The 18436-nt window shown below is 31.7% G+C and overlaps 1 protein-coding gene and 2 pseudogenes across 1 annotated transcript; all 3 read right to left on the reverse strand.

The window, feature by feature from the left end:
* Nucleotides 1–894: 894 nt before the first annotated feature.
* Nucleotides 895–9415, reverse strand: LOC141660790 (protein NPGR1-like; annotated as a pseudogene).
* Nucleotides 9021–11263, reverse strand: LOC141660791 (protein NPGR1-like; annotated as a pseudogene).
* Nucleotides 11264–12561: 1298 nt separating this feature from the next.
* Nucleotides 12562–18224, reverse strand: LOC141724926 (uncharacterized). Its single transcript, XM_074527238.1, has 9 exons — nucleotides 17874–18224; nucleotides 15540–16043; nucleotides 14967–15038; nucleotides 14594–14671; nucleotides 13960–14327; nucleotides 13646–13876; nucleotides 13131–13539; nucleotides 12911–13042; nucleotides 12562–12832 (listed from the first exon to the last, which is right to left on the reverse strand). The coding sequence occupies exons 2-8, from the start codon at nucleotides 16032–16034 to the stop codon at nucleotides 12914–12916; spliced, it is 1782 nt and encodes a 593-aa protein (XP_074383339.1). The 5' UTR covers nucleotides 16035–16043; nucleotides 17874–18224; the 3' UTR covers nucleotides 12562–12832; nucleotides 12911–12913.
* Between the last annotated feature and the right edge of the window lie 212 nt (nucleotides 18225–18436).

Below are 18436 nucleotides of genomic sequence, written 5' to 3' on the forward strand. Positions count from 1 at the left end.
AGTGCCGAATAATTAACCGGCACGTAACGAGGCGAGTCAAGCGAGTTTTAGGTGATCCGGTTCACGGGCGGTCCGACTCAAACCGGCCGTCTGGCCACCTCTAGCTATGATGGTTGGAGATGCTCTTATATAGGACACTGGGCATGCATGCAAAAATAGGCTTCTCGCTTACAGTTACAATTTCTTCCCAATGATATAATTACATATTTAACAACAATAATTACCAAGGTAGGCCTCCGTACTTGCATCACATTTTTAATTTTTATTAAATATTATACTCAAATTACAACTATTTCCCAAACGCTAAATACTTATAATTTGTGACATTATTCCATATTTAAATATTAAAAAATATACTATTAGCCCCAGATTAAAAACAACTTTACAATTTTACAAACATAAGTGCACCTTACTAAACATAATTATCATGTTCATAAAACCAATTTTAAAGTCGCTAAACCCAATTAAGTTACAATGTCTTAGCATGAAAAGGGTTTTTAAACCGAAGTTCACAGGTTTAGTATTAACTATATACAGTATTATGTATTAACTATAATACAGTGACCCTTTCTTCTTACAAATCAACCTCAGGTGAAGCCATGCCTCGTCATTAGTAGGTTCTAGTCTTAACGCGTTCATTAGAAGGCTTCTTGCAATAGGAAGTGTTTGACTACCTAATCTCCATCACTTGTGCTGTTGAAACTATACTCGGGATATAGTCTGGTGCTATAGACAATGAAATCAAAAAGGCAACTAGTGCTTCCTTGTATAGTGATCGAGATTCAAATAAGGTACCTGTGTGGACCAAAAGCAATTAGAAAAATTGATTTGAATTTCAGAAAACTAGATTTATGGTAGCTGCATTGTACCTGTTGTATGCCAACACCTGGGGAATTAAAAATCAACAGACTTGGGGCCTATACAAATTTCAGCATCGCGCCATGAATCAAGATCCGAGTAAATCTTTGCTAGATCTAGCCAAGCTTCAGTTTCTAACCTTGTTCCATGAGAAACATGGAAATATGTAAAAACAATTATAGGATAATTGCTTCCAACTCTTAATATTAGAAGAACACATAATCCTAGAAGCGTATCTGATGTCAAAACTGTGACCTAGGTTATAAACGAAATACATCTGTAAAAGCAATTATAAAATGTATAAACCTGAGAATCCAAGTCCTTCCTTTGGTGCTCTCCTTGTGCTCGTATCAGGGATAGAATAATTCTATAGGTCTCAATTGTTTGCTTGGGCTGCTCTTGTGCAATTTGAAGTGGAGCTTTCAACCTAAGAAGTTCCAACTGGTCAATTTTTTCAGTTTCATCGAAAGCAAGGTCAGCAATGGTCTCAGCCTCGCTGAACCTTTGTTCCGCATATACTACTAGAGCCAAAAGTTTCCAAACTTTCCCTGAGCTTCCAGCGACCATATAAGAATATATCATTGAATTATCAAAAGCTGCAGTTATGTTTCTTTGCATAGCAGTTTCCAAGCCAAGAGTAAATATAACGTCCGGATCTTCATAGCAGCAAGATTCAGAGAACTTCTGGATTCTCCGTGGTAAAAGAATCTCTCAGAATCTGAAACTGAAGTTCTTGCTGCATTTCCATAGCAAACACCAAGAAATTTATATGCTAGATACTTGAAGTGCTCATTCTTATGATTGGCCAATTTGATCACTCTACGGACCAATTCAATCCCTTCAAGAGCATGTTCTAAGTTCTTCTGTACATTTCCTAATTTATGTCGGTCTAAGTTCCAGGGTTTAACTAGAGTTTGTCTGTATGCTATAATAGCTTCATCCAGAAAGCCTGCATCTATACATTAATGAAGATCTGGAAAATGAGACTAAAAAGGATAATAATCACATTAGTGTAAAACCGGGGGGTGAGAGAGAGGAGGGGGGGGGGAGATTTTTAAAATCTTATCCTATTTAATATAATTTTGATATTCAAATGTTATGCAACAATATTTGTCAAGTTGAACTAAAATATAAAACAAATAATTTTTTTTATGCCAAGTATTATGAGAAAGATTAAATAAAATTTTGAAATTATTCTGAAAAGAGGTGTCGGATCTGATACATTTAAAAATAAATAGTAGAAAATCAATACGCTCCTTACATAATCTTTTTTAATTAAATTTGAAAATAGGTGTCACAAATCACTTTGCATAAGTTTCAGAATAGGATTCATGATTTAACTTTAATATTTACTAAATATATATATATATGAAATTTAGATATATTATGTACAAGTAATTCGTGCTTTCAAGCTCAATTTAAGTTTTTTCAACTTTACCGATTATACCTCCAATCTTAGAATTAATGACATTAATCTAATCAAAGGCAAGTTCGATCTCCAATCTTGTAGCATTTAATTTGGCTCATATATTAATTAATTGAAAATGAAGTACATATATTATAATAAGGTTTAATAAAATTTATAATTTCAATAAATTAAAGACTGACTAATAAGACAAAAGGATTTATTACAATTAAAGCAAGTAATTTATGTTCTTGTATGAGCTCATTATTAAATCCTACTTTTGTTAATGCAAACTACTATAATGTAGCATCAATAAATATAATTTGGTGTTAGAAAAATGTTTTACTCTAATAATAGTTAGTAATTATTTTAAATTCAGCTTTTTTTATATTTATCATATTTTGGATATCCTAGTGTTATCTATACTATATTATAATAGATGAAATATTAAAATTTTGGTAGTCGATCGGTCGGTACTGGCTGAAATTACTTAATTACCCTTATCTAATTGTCCTAATTCTAATTATCGGGTCGATCGATTCTAATTTTAATTGATATTGAAGTCAACTTCCTCTATTATTTTATCAATTTCAATTTTATTTTATATCGAACTCGATATCACTATAATTTATATAAATTCAACTTCTTCAACCAATTTAAATTTTAATTCATATCGAGTTCTATATCATTCTAATTTGTTACTTCGGGATAAATTAAATTTAAACAAACTAAATATAATTCTTAAAATTTGGTTGATATATAATGTGACTTGGGCTTATATAAAATAATAATACCGTCAATTCTCCAAAAAAAATTATACTAATGAATTTGGATAAACAAAATAATATATTTTATTTATCGAGGATAAAAAATACATTATCCAATTGATTCAGACTAACACAAAACTAAACTAAAAATACAATTCGACAAACAAAAAAACATATCTACTAATTATTCACTCTAAAACAAAATTATCTTGTTGATCCGGAATTTAAAAAAAATAAACTAAAAATAATTAGTTTAATTTGGTCAGTGTATTGGGCATCGAGCTAATATAAAATAATGTAAATCACTGATCCGAGATAAATAAAATTAATATTAGACCAAGTAGAATTTGTATCCTATTCATGTGAAATAAAAAATTAAATTTTATTTAAAACATATTTTTTTTAAATACACTATGAATTTTCAATAAAACTATATCGTTCAATCAGTAATATTACCTTTTTCAAATATCTTTTATAGAGTTATAGTTAATCGGTTAAGTAATCGTCATGCTAAAATAATAGTTTTTTAAGGTACCAACATAATGAAGACATTATATTTTTAGACTCACTAAAATAATATTTTCATTATAATAATATTTTCCCCCTTACCAATGTTATCACTTTAAATAAATTTAAATGCTCTAGGAGGTTATGAACATATACGTTTACTTATATAATTAACATGAACATATCATAAAAAATTTGAAATGAACAAAATTAAGAATTGAATTCAAGTATATTTTCTAAAATTATGTAATATTAAAAAAAATCTGTGTAGTCCGTGCATCGATCTGTGTAGTTCGTGCATCACACGGGTTTTAAGCTAGTATACTATAATAATTGTTTATCAATAAAATATAAACTAAAATATAAAACAGAAAATATTCTATTCACACCGAATATTATACTAGACTAATCACAAGCTCAAAAAAAATAAAATAATTCTCGGAAGAAAAGCAAACTTTCTTTTTTGAAATACTTCTCAAAAAGGTCTCTAATCAAATATTTTGTAAAAAAAATAAATTATATCTAGTCAGGTATTCTATAAAAAAAATTAAATCATATCTTATATATAATTGACATAAATGATTTGATTTTCGGGATAAATTTGCCATTTTAATAATATTATGAGTAATTGTTTCAATCAATATTAAATGAAATTTAAAAATAGTGTTAAATTATACTTTATTATTGTAAAAATTGTGAATGGGGTTTTAAATATTAATTTGTAACTTTTGTAAAAAACAGAAATTAATTATATACGATATAATAAAGTGAGTGAAAAAATATAAAAATATAAAATGAAGTGATTTTAAATTAAAAAATATAAATTTCATAAAATATGCAATAATAACTAGAATAATAAAGTTCAATAAAAAAAATAAGTATAGTCAATCAACTTACAATTATATCATATACATATACAGGATGGATTTAATGGATAACACATTAATTAGAGAACACGGGAGAACACTTCATTTTTTTATATTTTTTTTATCTCTTATTCAAAATACATATGTTATGTTAATGAAAACAAAAATTTGTATTTAAATCAAAAATATATGAGAAATCTATCTATCTATTATACTTATTATAGGCCAACATGCGTTTTCAAGTAATTGAGAAATCCATCTATCTATTATACCTATTATAGGCCAACATAGTTTTCAAGTAATTTAGTAAATTACATATTTACCCTCTATTACATTAATAATGAAAAATATATGTTTTCCATGAGAATTGAACCCATGACTTTAGCATTAGAAAAGAACTATGTTCACATCTCCAACAACTACACCAAAGACATTAATGATACTTTTTTAGAAACTCATTACGTACATGCACAAAAAACTTATTACCTTCATTTAATTTAATATCTCCTCTGAATAAATAGATATCTACCTATCTATCTATTATACATATTATGATATTCATATCTCCAACCACTACATCAAACAAATTTGTAATGTTCTTTTAAGAATCATTAACTACGTCCACAAAAAAGCTCATTAATTTCATTCAATTTAATACTGTTTCAAGATTTAATAAATATAAAAGTATCAATAAATTTTTCCCCATTAATAATAAAAAAAATTATAATTATTTAGCCAATATATTGTATTTAGTATAAGCCATAATATTTTTTATCAGTTATGAAAATACTAATACACACTCTACTACTCCCTCCATTTTTTAATATATGACGTTTGACTTTTTGGCACACATATTTAGTAGAGTTGACCACATATTTAGAATTATGATTTTTAAAAAATTCTTTTTTTGAATAAAAATATGAGATCAAAACTTTTAGTAACAAAAAAAAATCGAAAAAAATTATTTTAACTATATGGTCAAACCTCCTAAATATGTGTGTCAGAAATTCAAATGTCATATATTAAAAAACAGAGAGAGTAATTTAAAACTTAGCTTTTCGACCAATTATAAAAGGATTAATGCATTCCCTCTATAAATATAATTGTAAAAACATATAAACTTTCATGTTATATCAATTTTATTGTTTAAACCAGATAAAACGATACTACATTGTAAACAATGCATAAATAATGATAATCAAAGTTTTATTGTACTTAAAAATCCAGATTCTAAAAATAACTAATTAATTGTATTTATTAATTTTTAAAATTTTATGTTAATATAAGTAATTTTTAATGTAAAACTATATGAAATATGCATATATATATATATAATCACCTATAGAGTTTTAGAGGAAAAAATATACATTATAATATATATAATATATGATATTACTTATATATGAGTTGAGTAATATATTCTTAAATCATTTTTTACCAATGTACCGATATCATTACCTCTAGCGACATATTCCCAATATCACCATCACTGTCAAACCGCCTGCCACACGACAATACAAAATTTATCACGAAACCAAACCGAAAACACTAAAAATCTTTAATAAGGCCACATCAACACTACCAAAATGACAAAAATAACTAAAATCTGAACCCAAATAAACAAAATTTGAAATATAAATTACCACAATTTTCGAGATCTAAAATTCTGAGTTTAGAGGTATTGTTTATGGTGTTGCCGATGGTAGAGGATATGAAAATAATAATTATTGGAATTTTATAAACTCGTATCTATTGTGACAGTATGAAAAATGAAATAAATGAGTTCACGTAGGTGTGGTTGGCAATGAAGATAGAATTCAGAGACAAATGTGTTCGTAAGTAGTTGTTGGAATGCTGAATTGATGGTCGATTTAAAAATTCGAAGGAATGACCAAGGAAAGATGTGTATATATATAATATACATATGTGTATATATATCAAGAACAATAATGATAATGATGATGTACAAACTGAGGATATGTAATGATAACATCACTCTTAAGTAAGAAGGTGAATTGCATATTAGATTTAAATGTATTATTACTATGCTTAAATATATTAATAAAAAATAAGAATATATGATTAGTTCTTAACTCTAATTTGAGCACTTACATACACATTCACACGTGTTAGTCTACTTACTCAAGGATATGTTTTAGAAACATTTTATTGTTTTGTCTTTCTGCGTTGCACTTTTTTAATTATGTATAAAATTCCTAAGAAATTCTTAAATTAGAGTATATTGTTATGATTACACGTGAAATTTATATAAGAAGCCCACCTTAGTATCACTTTTATATAAAAAAATATTTATCCATATATATCACATTAATAACGTATAACATTTCAAAAATAATAGCATATGATATTTCAAAAATTACGAGTTATCTATTTGAAAAATCAAAATTGTCAAATTATACGATTTAAATGGAACCCGTGCTTTGCACGGGTTATCACGCTAGTTTTTTATAGAACATATACATATGTTATGCACAAATCATCTATAGTATAGACCTGACAACGCTCCGTGTCGTATAAAAATGTTCTGTGAACTTTCGTGTTTTCGTGTACCAAACCTTAAACCCGAACCCGACCCGGATTTGCATTCGTGTACCGATTTGGTGACACTAACCTGGAAGTAATATATTCGTGTTTACCCGCTTTAGTACACTAAAGTACACGGGTTATATACAAAAAAAATTAATTGTTAAAAATGCAATAGATAATTAAATGGTGAAGTGCTCACTAACGTAGTGAAGGAATAATAAAATATATTTTAGTATTTACAATTATATATATATATATATGTTATTTAGAATAGGTAAAATTCACATTTGTTATTTAGTATATATATGTAAAATATATATTTTTAAAATTTTAATTATTTATTTATTTCATGTACTTTCGTTCCGTGTTGTGTACCTATATCGGAAACCCAAACCCGACACTAATTATATTCGTATTTTTTCGTGTACTTTTGTGTTCGTGTACCAAATTTTTCGAACCCAAACACAAATTATTTGTATCGTTTTGTATCGTGTTCACGTGTCGTATACTAGTATTGTCAGGTCTAACTAACAGTAATCATGACAATATTTATTAAAATTTTGGCGTGCTATGTAAAACTAAAATATATTTATGATACATATATATATATATATATATATATATATATTAAGGGGTTAAAGTGATATGTCATGAGGGGTAAATATGGTATTATTAGCAAATATATTTTTAATCGCTATCCAATGAAAATTAAAAAAATTGCTAAATTATAAATGTTATAACAAATATTATAAGTGAGTTTGTAAATATTACTTTACAATTTGTCCCAAAAAAATACTCCCTCAGTTCAAAATTTATTCGTTGGATTTTTTATGGTCAAATTGACCAAATTTTGACCACATATAATATATTTAACAACAATTATAAAAATTATATCATTAAAAAGAAAATATAACCTACTTTTTAAAATTTTCAAAATTGTAAGAGAAAAATATGTAATTTATGATTATATTCCAGTCACTTAAAAATATATAACAATGTAAAATTTTTCGTTTTCAAAATTAGAAAATATGAAATTTCATGAAAAAATACAATAACAACTAAAAATGAATTTTAATGTTAATAAAAATAAGTATGCGCAACATTATGAGGTTTTAAAATATTATTTTAGAACCTTTTCAAAAAAATTAAATAAATGTTAAAAAAACTCATTAAAATATACATAAAATATTCCAAACTTGGTCCATAAAATTTTGGAACGATTGAAAAATAACTAAAATTGAGGTCGAGTTTTTGGGTGAAAAAGCAAACTACCCACCATTTGGGGATAAATGTCCAAAATACCAACGGGCGGGAATATCCGTCCAAAATACCCGTTGAACACGTATTTACACATGCGTATTCACTATTTATAAAAAAATAAAGAATACGGAATGCGTAATCACTTTTGTCTTTAAGTGAATACGCATTCTTGGAATGCGTATCTCTTTAAAAAAAAATTAAAAACACGCATGTGTGTGTAGCATATTCTCTGTTATTTTTTAAAAACTTGAATAAGCATGTCATGAATGTGTATTCAGTGGATATTTTGGGCGGAACATATCTCAATAGGCATTTTGGACAGTTGGAGCTAAAAAGTCGTGTATTTTGGACATTCTCTCGAGTTGTTCTTGGTATTTTATTGAGTTTGAGGCCAAAATTACTTGACACTTTAACCGGGGAGCCTCACAATCCCAATTATGATTTTATGTCTATTATGTATTAACTATATACAGTATTTGAAATTTAGATATATCATGTATAATTAATCTGTGCTTCCTAGCTGAAGTTACATTACTTGAACTTGGCGAGCTTAGCTTCAAGTTTAGGATTTATGGCTAGGTCGAATACTAAATTTTTGATCGAACTCAGAGCCTGATAGCATTTGGTTTAGAATTTCGTGAAAAATCTCGTTGCCGCCAGAGTGACTGTGATTTATACTAGAATCCTTTAGTGCTTTTGACCACCCTCAGCAATGGCCTTGGCATTCAGAAAACCATTCTGCTTTTCCCATGTAACTAATACACTAAAATCGACTCTCTTTTAACTATAAAAAGATGTCGTAGTTAAAACACTACACAATTATTGTTCGCTTATACATAAAATGTGAATTTTGCAAGAGTACTACTAAAATCCTACTTCATAAATCAACTCAATTATGATTTACAATTCTATGATTATCAACATGATACGGAAGACTTTAGATACTTCGCGTGCTAGAATGCACATAGATTTACAGCACAACCAAAAAGAATCAAACAAGACACAGTCTAACCTCAACTACCGCGCGCCTCCTATATTCAGAAAATACGTGGTCACGCAAAGCTTTGAACAGGCGCAGGCAGCTTTAGCTCATGTGCAGCCTGAAAACAGTCTGCTGCTTGCTGCAGTGACCCTTCCTTCTTACAAATCAACCTCAGGTGAAGCCATGCCTCGTCATTAGTAGGTTCTAGTCTTAACGCGTTCATTAGAAGGCTTCTTGCAATATGAAGTGTTTGACTACCTAATCTCATCAACTTGTGCGGTTGAAACTATACTCGGGATATAGTCTGGTGCTATAGACAATGAAATCGAAAAGGCAACTAGTGCTTCCTTGTATAGTGATCGAGATTCAAATAAGGTACCTGTGTGGACCAAAAGCAATTAGAAAAATTGATTTGAATTTCAGAAAACTAGATTTATGGTAGCTGCATTGTACCTGTTGTATGCCAACACCTGGGGAAGTAAAAATCAACAGACTTGGGGCCTATACAAATTTCAGCATCGCGCCATGAATCAAGATCCGAGTAAATCTTTGCTAGATCTAGCCAAGCTTCAGTTTCTAACCTTGTTCCATGAGAAACATGGAAATATGTAAAAACAATTATAGGATAATTGCTTCCAACTCTTAATATTAGAAGAACACATAATCCTAGAAGCGTATCTGATGTCAAAACTGTGACCTAGGTTATAAACGAAATACATCTGTAAAAGCAATTATAAAATGTATAAACCTGAGAATCCAAGTCCTTCCTTTGGTGCTCTCCTTGTGCTCGTATCAGGGATAGAAAAATTCTATAGGTCTCAATTGTTTGCTTGGGCTGCTCTTGAGCAATTTGAAGTGGAGCTTTCAACCTAAGAAGTTCCAACTGGTCAATTTTTTCAGTTTCATCGAGAGCAAGGTCAGCAATGGTCTCAGCCTCGCTGAACCTTTGTTCCGCATATACTACTAGAGCCAAAAGTTTCCAAACTTTCCCTGAGCTTCCAGCGACCATATAAGAATATATCATTGCATTATCGAAAGCTGCAGTTATGTTTCTTTGCATAGCATTTTCCAAGCCAAGAGTAAATATAACGTCCGGATCTTCATAGCAGCAAGATTCAGAGAACTTCTGGATTCTCCGTGGTAAAAAAATCTCTCAGAATCTGAAACTGAAGTTCTTGCTGCATTTCCATAGCAAACACCAAGAAATTTATATGCTAGATACTTGAAGTGCTCATTCTTATGATTGGCCAATTTGATCACTCTACGGACCAATTCAATCCCTTCAAGAGCATGTTCTAAGTTCTTCTGTACATTTCCTAATTTATGTCGGTCTAAGTTCCAGGGTTTAACTAGAGTTTGTCTGTATGCTATAATAGCTTCATCCAGAAAGCCTGCATCTATACATTAATGAAGATCTGGAAAATGAGACTAAAAAGGATAATAATCACATTAGTGTAAAACGGGGGGGGGGGGGGGGGGGGGGGGGTGTGAGAGAGAGAGAGAGCGAGGGAGAGAGAGAGAGAGAGGAGGGGGGGAGATTACCCAAGAATGTTGGCTAGTATAAATGGGTTTTGAAACTAGGAATGATGAGTATAATGTGAAAGAGGATGGGGAGGGGGGAGATTTGATAATTTGAATGAGGGAGGTTTAGAGATCTGAGCTTAAAGACCCTTTTATGATTATCATCATTGTTATGATTATGATTATTGTTTTTACACTTTTATGTAGAAGAAGAAGAGGGGTGTTAAATAGTAGAAAGAGTTACATGCAAGAATCCATTGATTTATGCTTATAATTTAAATCTTTAATTGATAACATTCTCCAATCATCACATATCATGGAATCTAAAACAAGGGTCACAATCTCAGGTGCAACCAAAGCAACAAACTCAATCCTGCAGCTATACCTATAAGCTAAGATTTTCACTTATCAGGTTATAAGCATTGGCAATTAAGGAATCATATGAGTTAGGCAAGTGTATAATTTCTATACAGTTAATACTTGTAAACATAGATTCTATATCAGTATACAAGATAGTTGGCATAAAAGATTTACAGATAGCATAGCTCATGTATCAATGCTTATTCATATAGGATTACATTACAGATCCTAAAATCTCAAGACATGAGCCTATAGTTCTATTCATGTACCTAAATTACACACAAACCAGGCACAATACCATCTCTTAAGAGAAGTCATACACCTTAAGCATACATAGTCAGTCTCATACTTCACATTCTTTTAATCATAGCAGTTAGCATATAGATTCCATTGAAGTATATTAGCTAAGGTCTAGCACCAATGCACATTCTAGATAATCCAGAATCACAGAGTTATTCAATAAAGGATCAATCTTTATGCTCTAATGGTCAATAGGCAATCATGTATACTTAATCAGCAGAGTTCAGGTTTTGCTAACACAGAATTCTACTTTCAAATTGCTAAAACTGTTATATAGCCATGACAAACATCTTATTAACACACAAGTAAATCACCAAATCAGTTTGAGCAAGGTTTTCACATTTCACATAGGAGTTATAGACAATAGCTCACTTATTACTATATTAACATAACTTATGTTTCTTATCTACATTTCATGCATTAAGGACCTCAGATTACATAGATATATCATGATTGCACACTTCATAGCAGAACTCAAGTACAGAGCCTAACAGATTCATGGCTATAATCATATAAGCATGCTTCACTTCTTAAAACATAAAATCTGTCATGTAGAAATCAGAATGCAGGTATTCACATCTTCATTTTAATTAATCCATTTAGGCATTCAAATATACATATGTGTATATCATAAAATTTCAGTTTGTAATTAAGTCCAATTATCAATTATACACAGAATTCGTAAGGGAGAAAATTTCCTACACACACAACTGATTATACACTGAATTCATAAGGGAGAAAATTTAGAAGATTTCGACTATGATTGGGGTCACTATTCTTTGGCTGTGCTCCTCTATACTCATTTCACGTCTCCATTGCGTCGCTACCCTGACATTGTAGTTGATAGGACGCTAGCCGCAGCAGCCGAAGCAGAAGCAATTTATATGAAGAACAAGCTGCTTAAGCATGAGGACAGGACAGGAAGATTCTTAACTGGTATATATTTTAACAAAGATGCTATAGAGTCTCTGAAGGTCAGGAAGCGCATATCCTTCTTTTGCATCCCTTATTTTCTCCATGAAACTGTTTACTGTTCTCACTTTCAGTCTTATTATAGTCTTATTTTAAATGAATGAAAAGATGGAGATGATCTTATGTTCAATGTGGTTTCATAAATCGTGGAGGAACAGTCACTTTTGGTTAGAATGAATAAACATATGGATCTGTAACTTATACTCATAAAAGTCATTAAAATAAATAATCAATGATACCATTAATTACCTCATATAGGTCCAAAAGGAAAATGACATTACCACAACAGGCTAATATATATAGTATGGAGGATCTCAGTAATACAATAGCCTAATACATTAACTGTTTTGACATCCTGATTTTCTGTTTTGACATCAGAAAATCAATGACACCAACACATATTTGCTTGAAGCAAAAGTTAACTACCAAATTCAAGCTCCTGCAATCACCTTGATAATATCAGCCCTGCTCATGTTCTTTGCTTCTCCTAGCAAAAGAAAATTTAAATTATCAACTAATATCTACATAAATGAATACAAAAGTTGAACAAATAGGAAATGCAAACCTTCTATGATGTTAAATCCTCTCCAACACTGACAAATAAATTATTGTCGGTAAGAACCCCATGTACGTACAAGAGAAAGTTTGGAATAATTTTATTCATCTCAAAGACGATTTCCTCATTTGTCAAAGCACCCTGAGCAACATCATGCAAACACAAAATTTAAAATATTACATACAAAGAATTATGAAATTAACAACACAAATTTTAATAAAGATCTTACTTTCTTTGCATGCACAATTAAGTTCCGGTAGAATTTCAAGAATGACGACGGAGAACTATCATATTCGATCTCTCCCTCTCCTGCTTCCACTTTCTCTCCCAATGGCGTATCCAATTCCTTTTTCGGTACCTCTTCTATTCCTTTTTCATTTCCCGTTCCGGTTTTGGTTGCTCCAGAATCTTGTACTTTATTCTTTTTGAAGTTAAGTACACCCAATAAAATTGGATGCTGTACCTCAGCAATCCAATTAAAATTATCATCAAACTCAACTTGTACAAGAGAGTTGATTTTTTTATTAATTGGCCACGTAGAAGGAGATGCTTGTATTCTTTCATGTGCTATCTTTACATACATGCAAGTTTGTGAGGCCGACAAAAAGAAGGGATGTGTCACACACGACACATGCCAACTGCCAAAAATGCCAAAAAAACAGAATGAGGAAAAATATATATTAATAGATTTCAACAAAGTTAAAAAGTAGCATCAGCATCAGACAATCAAATGTAATTACACACCTATATTTTCTCATGTGCTTAAGAAGATGATAAAGCTCTACCGGAATAGGCTTGGATTCATAAACCTCTGTCTTCACCATTTGGCCAAAGGTGGTGGTATCCGATGTAGCATGTTTAAACAAGCTTAACTTTGCTCGCCCATTAACAATGAAGATATTGTTAATAGATAGTTCAACACCTAATATACCTTTGGATTGATTATGCACATCTGACGCTCCATTTATCACATCTCTACAAAATATAAAACAAAAAAAATTAATAAAAAAACAGAGCATGAAAGTAACAAAAAGTAGAAGAAATTAATTTATGGTCACCTGAAGAAACTTTTTAAAGTACTTGAAAGTGGTTTATCTTGACTGAAGTGTGAAGAATCATTGAGCCAATTTGCTAAAGATTGCTCAAAAGTCTCACAGGCGATAAAGTACTGATCATCTACTGTTTCCCCTGCCCCATATACAGTTAAAACATTGATACTTGGATACTGCATTGAGAATTTCGCCCACCAAAATCCTGACATGCCATAGACAAGCTTCTCCAGTTTGAAATACATAACAGCAATTGGTTCTTTGTCAGTGGTACTGGATGGCACTGGAATTGTAACTTTCCCTTCAAAAATGCAACAGCTAATATTCGTACTCACCCCCGAAGAATACTGGATAAGAGGTATATGGGGAATACAAGTCTACAAAATATAGAGCTAAGAGAGTCAAACACTATAGTCTGAAAATTAACACAAGAGTTAAATACAGCAACAAGTGGAATGAATGCCAGTAAAAACAAATGCTACTAGGATTAATATGGGTGCACAGTATTAGTAATAATCTACTTGAACCTTAAAATTTTTATTAGCAAAAATGAAGGAAAAACTTTGAAAATATGAAATAATTTAACAAATATAAAGAAACATATTGGCATTTGCAATTAGGTAATTTATATATATAATTTTACCTTTTCAGTTGGCGCATCCTCTTTGTCAAAGCCATGTCTTGCCTCACCTTCAATTTTAATTTCAGGTTGAACAATTGACTAGAAAATAAACACATTAAAAAGAGTTATATACACTAACAAAATGGATAGTCAACCTTGGAAACAAGTGCACTCGTATATATATAATAGATATTTGATTTTAGCTCACTTATTGAGTTACTGCAATCACATTATCAAGGCCATTATACGGCTCACCAAGGTTTTGAAACTCAACACTTATTTTAAAATACTAATTAGCGGAATGAGGGAAAAGCTTTGAAAATATGAAACAAGTTAACAATATAAAGAAGCATATCAGCATTTGCAACTACGTAAGTTAGATATTTAATTTTACCTTTTCAGTTTCCGCATCTTTTTTGTCAAAGCCATGTTTTGCTTCAGCTTCAATTTCAGGTTGAATACTTGCCTAGAAAACAAACACATTGAGTTTTACAAAGTAACAAAATGGATAGTCAGTCTTGGAAACAAGTGCACTCATATATATAATAGATACTTGATTTTAGCTCACTTGTTGAGTTAGTGCACTCACATTGTCAAGGCCATTATACACCTAGGTTTTGACACTGAACACTTGCCTTAAAAAACAAAAAGTATGAAGTGTCAAGCTAACAATGCTTAATAATGGGAAATGCACACATAATTGTCAATTCTAGATAAATGTATACATAGTGGTATTCTAATCATTATCATTATAATACTTCTCATTATTAATAGTCGGTTACTAATCAAGACTTCATTATACCACTATAAAAAAACCATAAACATTAAGCTCAACTCTAATTAAGCTCATGTCGGTCAATTTCCATGTTTCCTTCCCGAACAGAACTTGAAGCAATAAGAAAAAGTATAAAAAATAAAAAACAGATTTTCAAACACAAAGAGATTATTTTTATTTTTCGGAGCTTACCTTCTGTTGTTGAGAAGTTCTTTCCTTTCGCCGATCCTTTTTAGCTCTGGCCTTTGCTTGGCGTTTCTGGGCCTCTTCTTCGGCTTTGATTTCATTGAATTTTAAAGTCATGGCTCTCTCAAGCCCGTTAAGGCTATCCAAATAACACTTTACAAAAACTTCATGGTTATTTTCCAAGTCACCAGTTTCATCTTTTTTGTTGCGTAAATCTGGTGGTAACATATTATGAAACTTCTGTTCCATTGAGTCTATCTCTTCAACTAGGGCAATCTCCAAATGAGTAGGATACTCTGGGATGGCAAATGTTAATTTCTGTGCATTAGAAAGAACCCGTAATATATTGCGCATGCCAAGCTGATAATCAGATAATGCACGAGACCTTTCACGCTCCTTTGCAGTCGGTTCCATTTTGTCATCAGTGACGTGTGCAAGTCTAAGTGCAGTCCTGAGTTGTTCCTGGGCATCTTTTATTGGCTCTAACAAATTTGGGTCCATTTTTCAAACCTGCAGGTCATAGCCAAAAAAAGGAGTGCAAGTTCGATTAAAAACTTATATTTTAAACCTATATACGAATTATAATGTAAAATAAGCGATAATCATGCAACAATTATACAATTAAACAGTATAGGCTAAATCAAAAGATTATTATAACTACCAGTCCTACAAGAATTAGAGTGGACCCGGATTTTCAATTTAAAACTGAAATACAATACCTTATACAGACAAAATATAAGCAACAATTTAACCGGGCCGGATTAGGGTGGACCGGAATTTTCAATTAATATTAAAAGGGTGTTTCCATAGAATTTTAATCACGTCGCTAATATAAGAAATTCATTCCTCTAATAGAGTTCTAGTTAGTCGGCCTATGATTAACTTCGAATAGGAGTTAGGGTGAAAAGTAAAAAAATTTGTTATAGTTACAAAACCATAGCTGATTATAGTTGACAACAAGCACTGACCAGCAAAATAAGCAATCTACATATGGCTATTAGATTTTTTACTTCAACTTACTAACAACAGTAAAAGTTTAGTCTCTTCAAACTTATAGCAGAGTTCTGCTAATCAATTATATGTATTACCATACACATTTCCTTTTAGAGTCAGAGTAGCAGGGCAGCATGTACAGACTGATAATGGACATTATATGACACTGTCAATTAATCCTCATAGAACTGGAAAATCCTAAGCAGAGAATTAATCTCGATAAACTGATTCACACACTTTGTAGAGTTGTCTACCTGTTATGCATGTCTCACGGACTTGATAAAACTATGGCAAATCACTGGTGAATGATTGAACAAAAACTAGTGAATTTTAATCCTATCTGCTGTGTAATGTGTAAGCACCGATTGTTACCAAAAGGTACAGTGTGAATACTACTTATAAAAAGGAAAGGTGCAGGTTTTTATGAGGTTTTGCAGACGGCAACTAGCGACAAGTTTATTACCAATTTCAGGTGTAATATAGGGTTCCAGTCTTTATGTACAGAAAGACGCTTTCACGGGATCATTAGCTATCCTGAGTACTTATTCCTGAAGTTGCAATACTGCATATGGCCAATGTGGCTCTTATAATACTCGTCAATGATAAAATTTTCGCCTAACCCAGAAAACCTATGTTCATCGGACATCATTACGGGTACACCTACCTATGTTCATAGGACACTCAACACCTGTGAAGCACGGGTGCGGGTGCGGGTGCGGGGGTGCGCGGTGCGGGGATACGGGAATTCGGCAAATTTCAAAAAATGGGGATACGGGTGCGGGGGATACGGCAAATATTAAAATATTTTAAATATATATTATATATATATTTAACAATTACTTAGACAATGTAAATAAAAGACATCAAATATTTAACAATTAGAAGTAGCATTCTAATTCAACCAAATGGAAGTCATGAAATCCACAAGTTCATCATTCTTAAGTCTTAACAAATGAAAGTCTTAAAAAAGGCAGAAGCTACTGCATCTTTCTGTCCAACTTTGCCAAATATTAATAACACTGTCAGTGTCAATTCAATACTTCAAGCATTTTATTCCTACAAACATATATCTATAACAATATTTAACAAACAAAATCACAAAAATAAACATTAAACAATAAAACAAAAATTGGACAGTGACTGTGAGACTATGAGGGTGAGACTTGTACCTACTAGCCCACAAAATAAAAGCCCATCCCAATTAACATATATACACGTTACACACAGAGAGAAGACACATCGTCGACATCGACCGGATTAGCAGAGAAGAAAAGGCTGGAAAGGGCAGAGAAGAAAGGGAAGAAAGGGAAGACTTGAACGAACAGAGAAAAAGAAGAGAAGACTTACGAGAAGAGAAGAAGTTGGCCGGAGAACGTCGGTGCCGGAGAACGTCGGCCGGAGAACGACAAGAAGAGGAGCAGCCGAGCAGTGTTCGTCGCCTCCTTTCCAATTAGGGCTGGGCTTATAACTCTCAATTGGTAAGTAATTAAAATACAAAGACCCGTTAGTTTTTTTGGTTGAGTTTTAGTTGATGTGAAATTACAAATGCTACCCCTCCCGCACCCCCTTCCCGCACCCCCCCGTATCGAGTCTCTGCGATTCTCCGACACGCCACCTGGCGCACCGCGTACGCACCCCAGCGCACCGCGGCGCACCCCCGCACGCGTCGCGCACCGCCTACGCGATTCTTCACCTTACCCAAGTATCCCTGCTTTCCAGCTCAACACTGTACGAGTAGACCTAGCAATATTGGTGTCATTTAATTTCGTGTCATACAGTACTTTCGTTTCGTGCATCTCGGGCCTCAACATGAAACCAACATCAATTCAAGTAAAATAAATCGGGTAAGAATGCCCCAAGTGGAATAAGATCAAATAAGGAGTAACTACCGGGGGAGAGCATGGTTTCCG

The sequence above is a fragment of the Apium graveolens genome, chromosome 5 (assembly GCF_009905375.1).
Source record: "Apium graveolens cultivar Ventura chromosome 5, ASM990537v1, whole genome shotgun sequence".
NCBI classification, from domain to species: Eukaryota; Viridiplantae; Streptophyta; class Magnoliopsida; order Apiales; family Apiaceae; genus Apium; species Apium graveolens.

What these genes read in the sequence shown, in the direction of transcription:
- LOC141724926 (XM_074527238.1), bottom strand. Translation starts at nt 16,034, where the DNA reads ATGGACCCAAATTTGTTAGAGCCAATAAAAGATGCCCAGGAACAACTC. An exon ending in GAACTTCTCAACAACAGAAG is followed by an intron (nt 15,039 to 15,539) that starts GTAAGCTCCGAA and finishes TTTGTTTTCTAG; the next exon opens with GCAAGTATTCAACCTGAAAT. An exon ending in AGGATGCGCCAACTGAAAAG is followed by an intron (nt 14,328 to 14,593) that starts GTAAAATTATAT and finishes TATATTTTGTAG; the next exon opens with ACTTGTATTCCCCATATACC.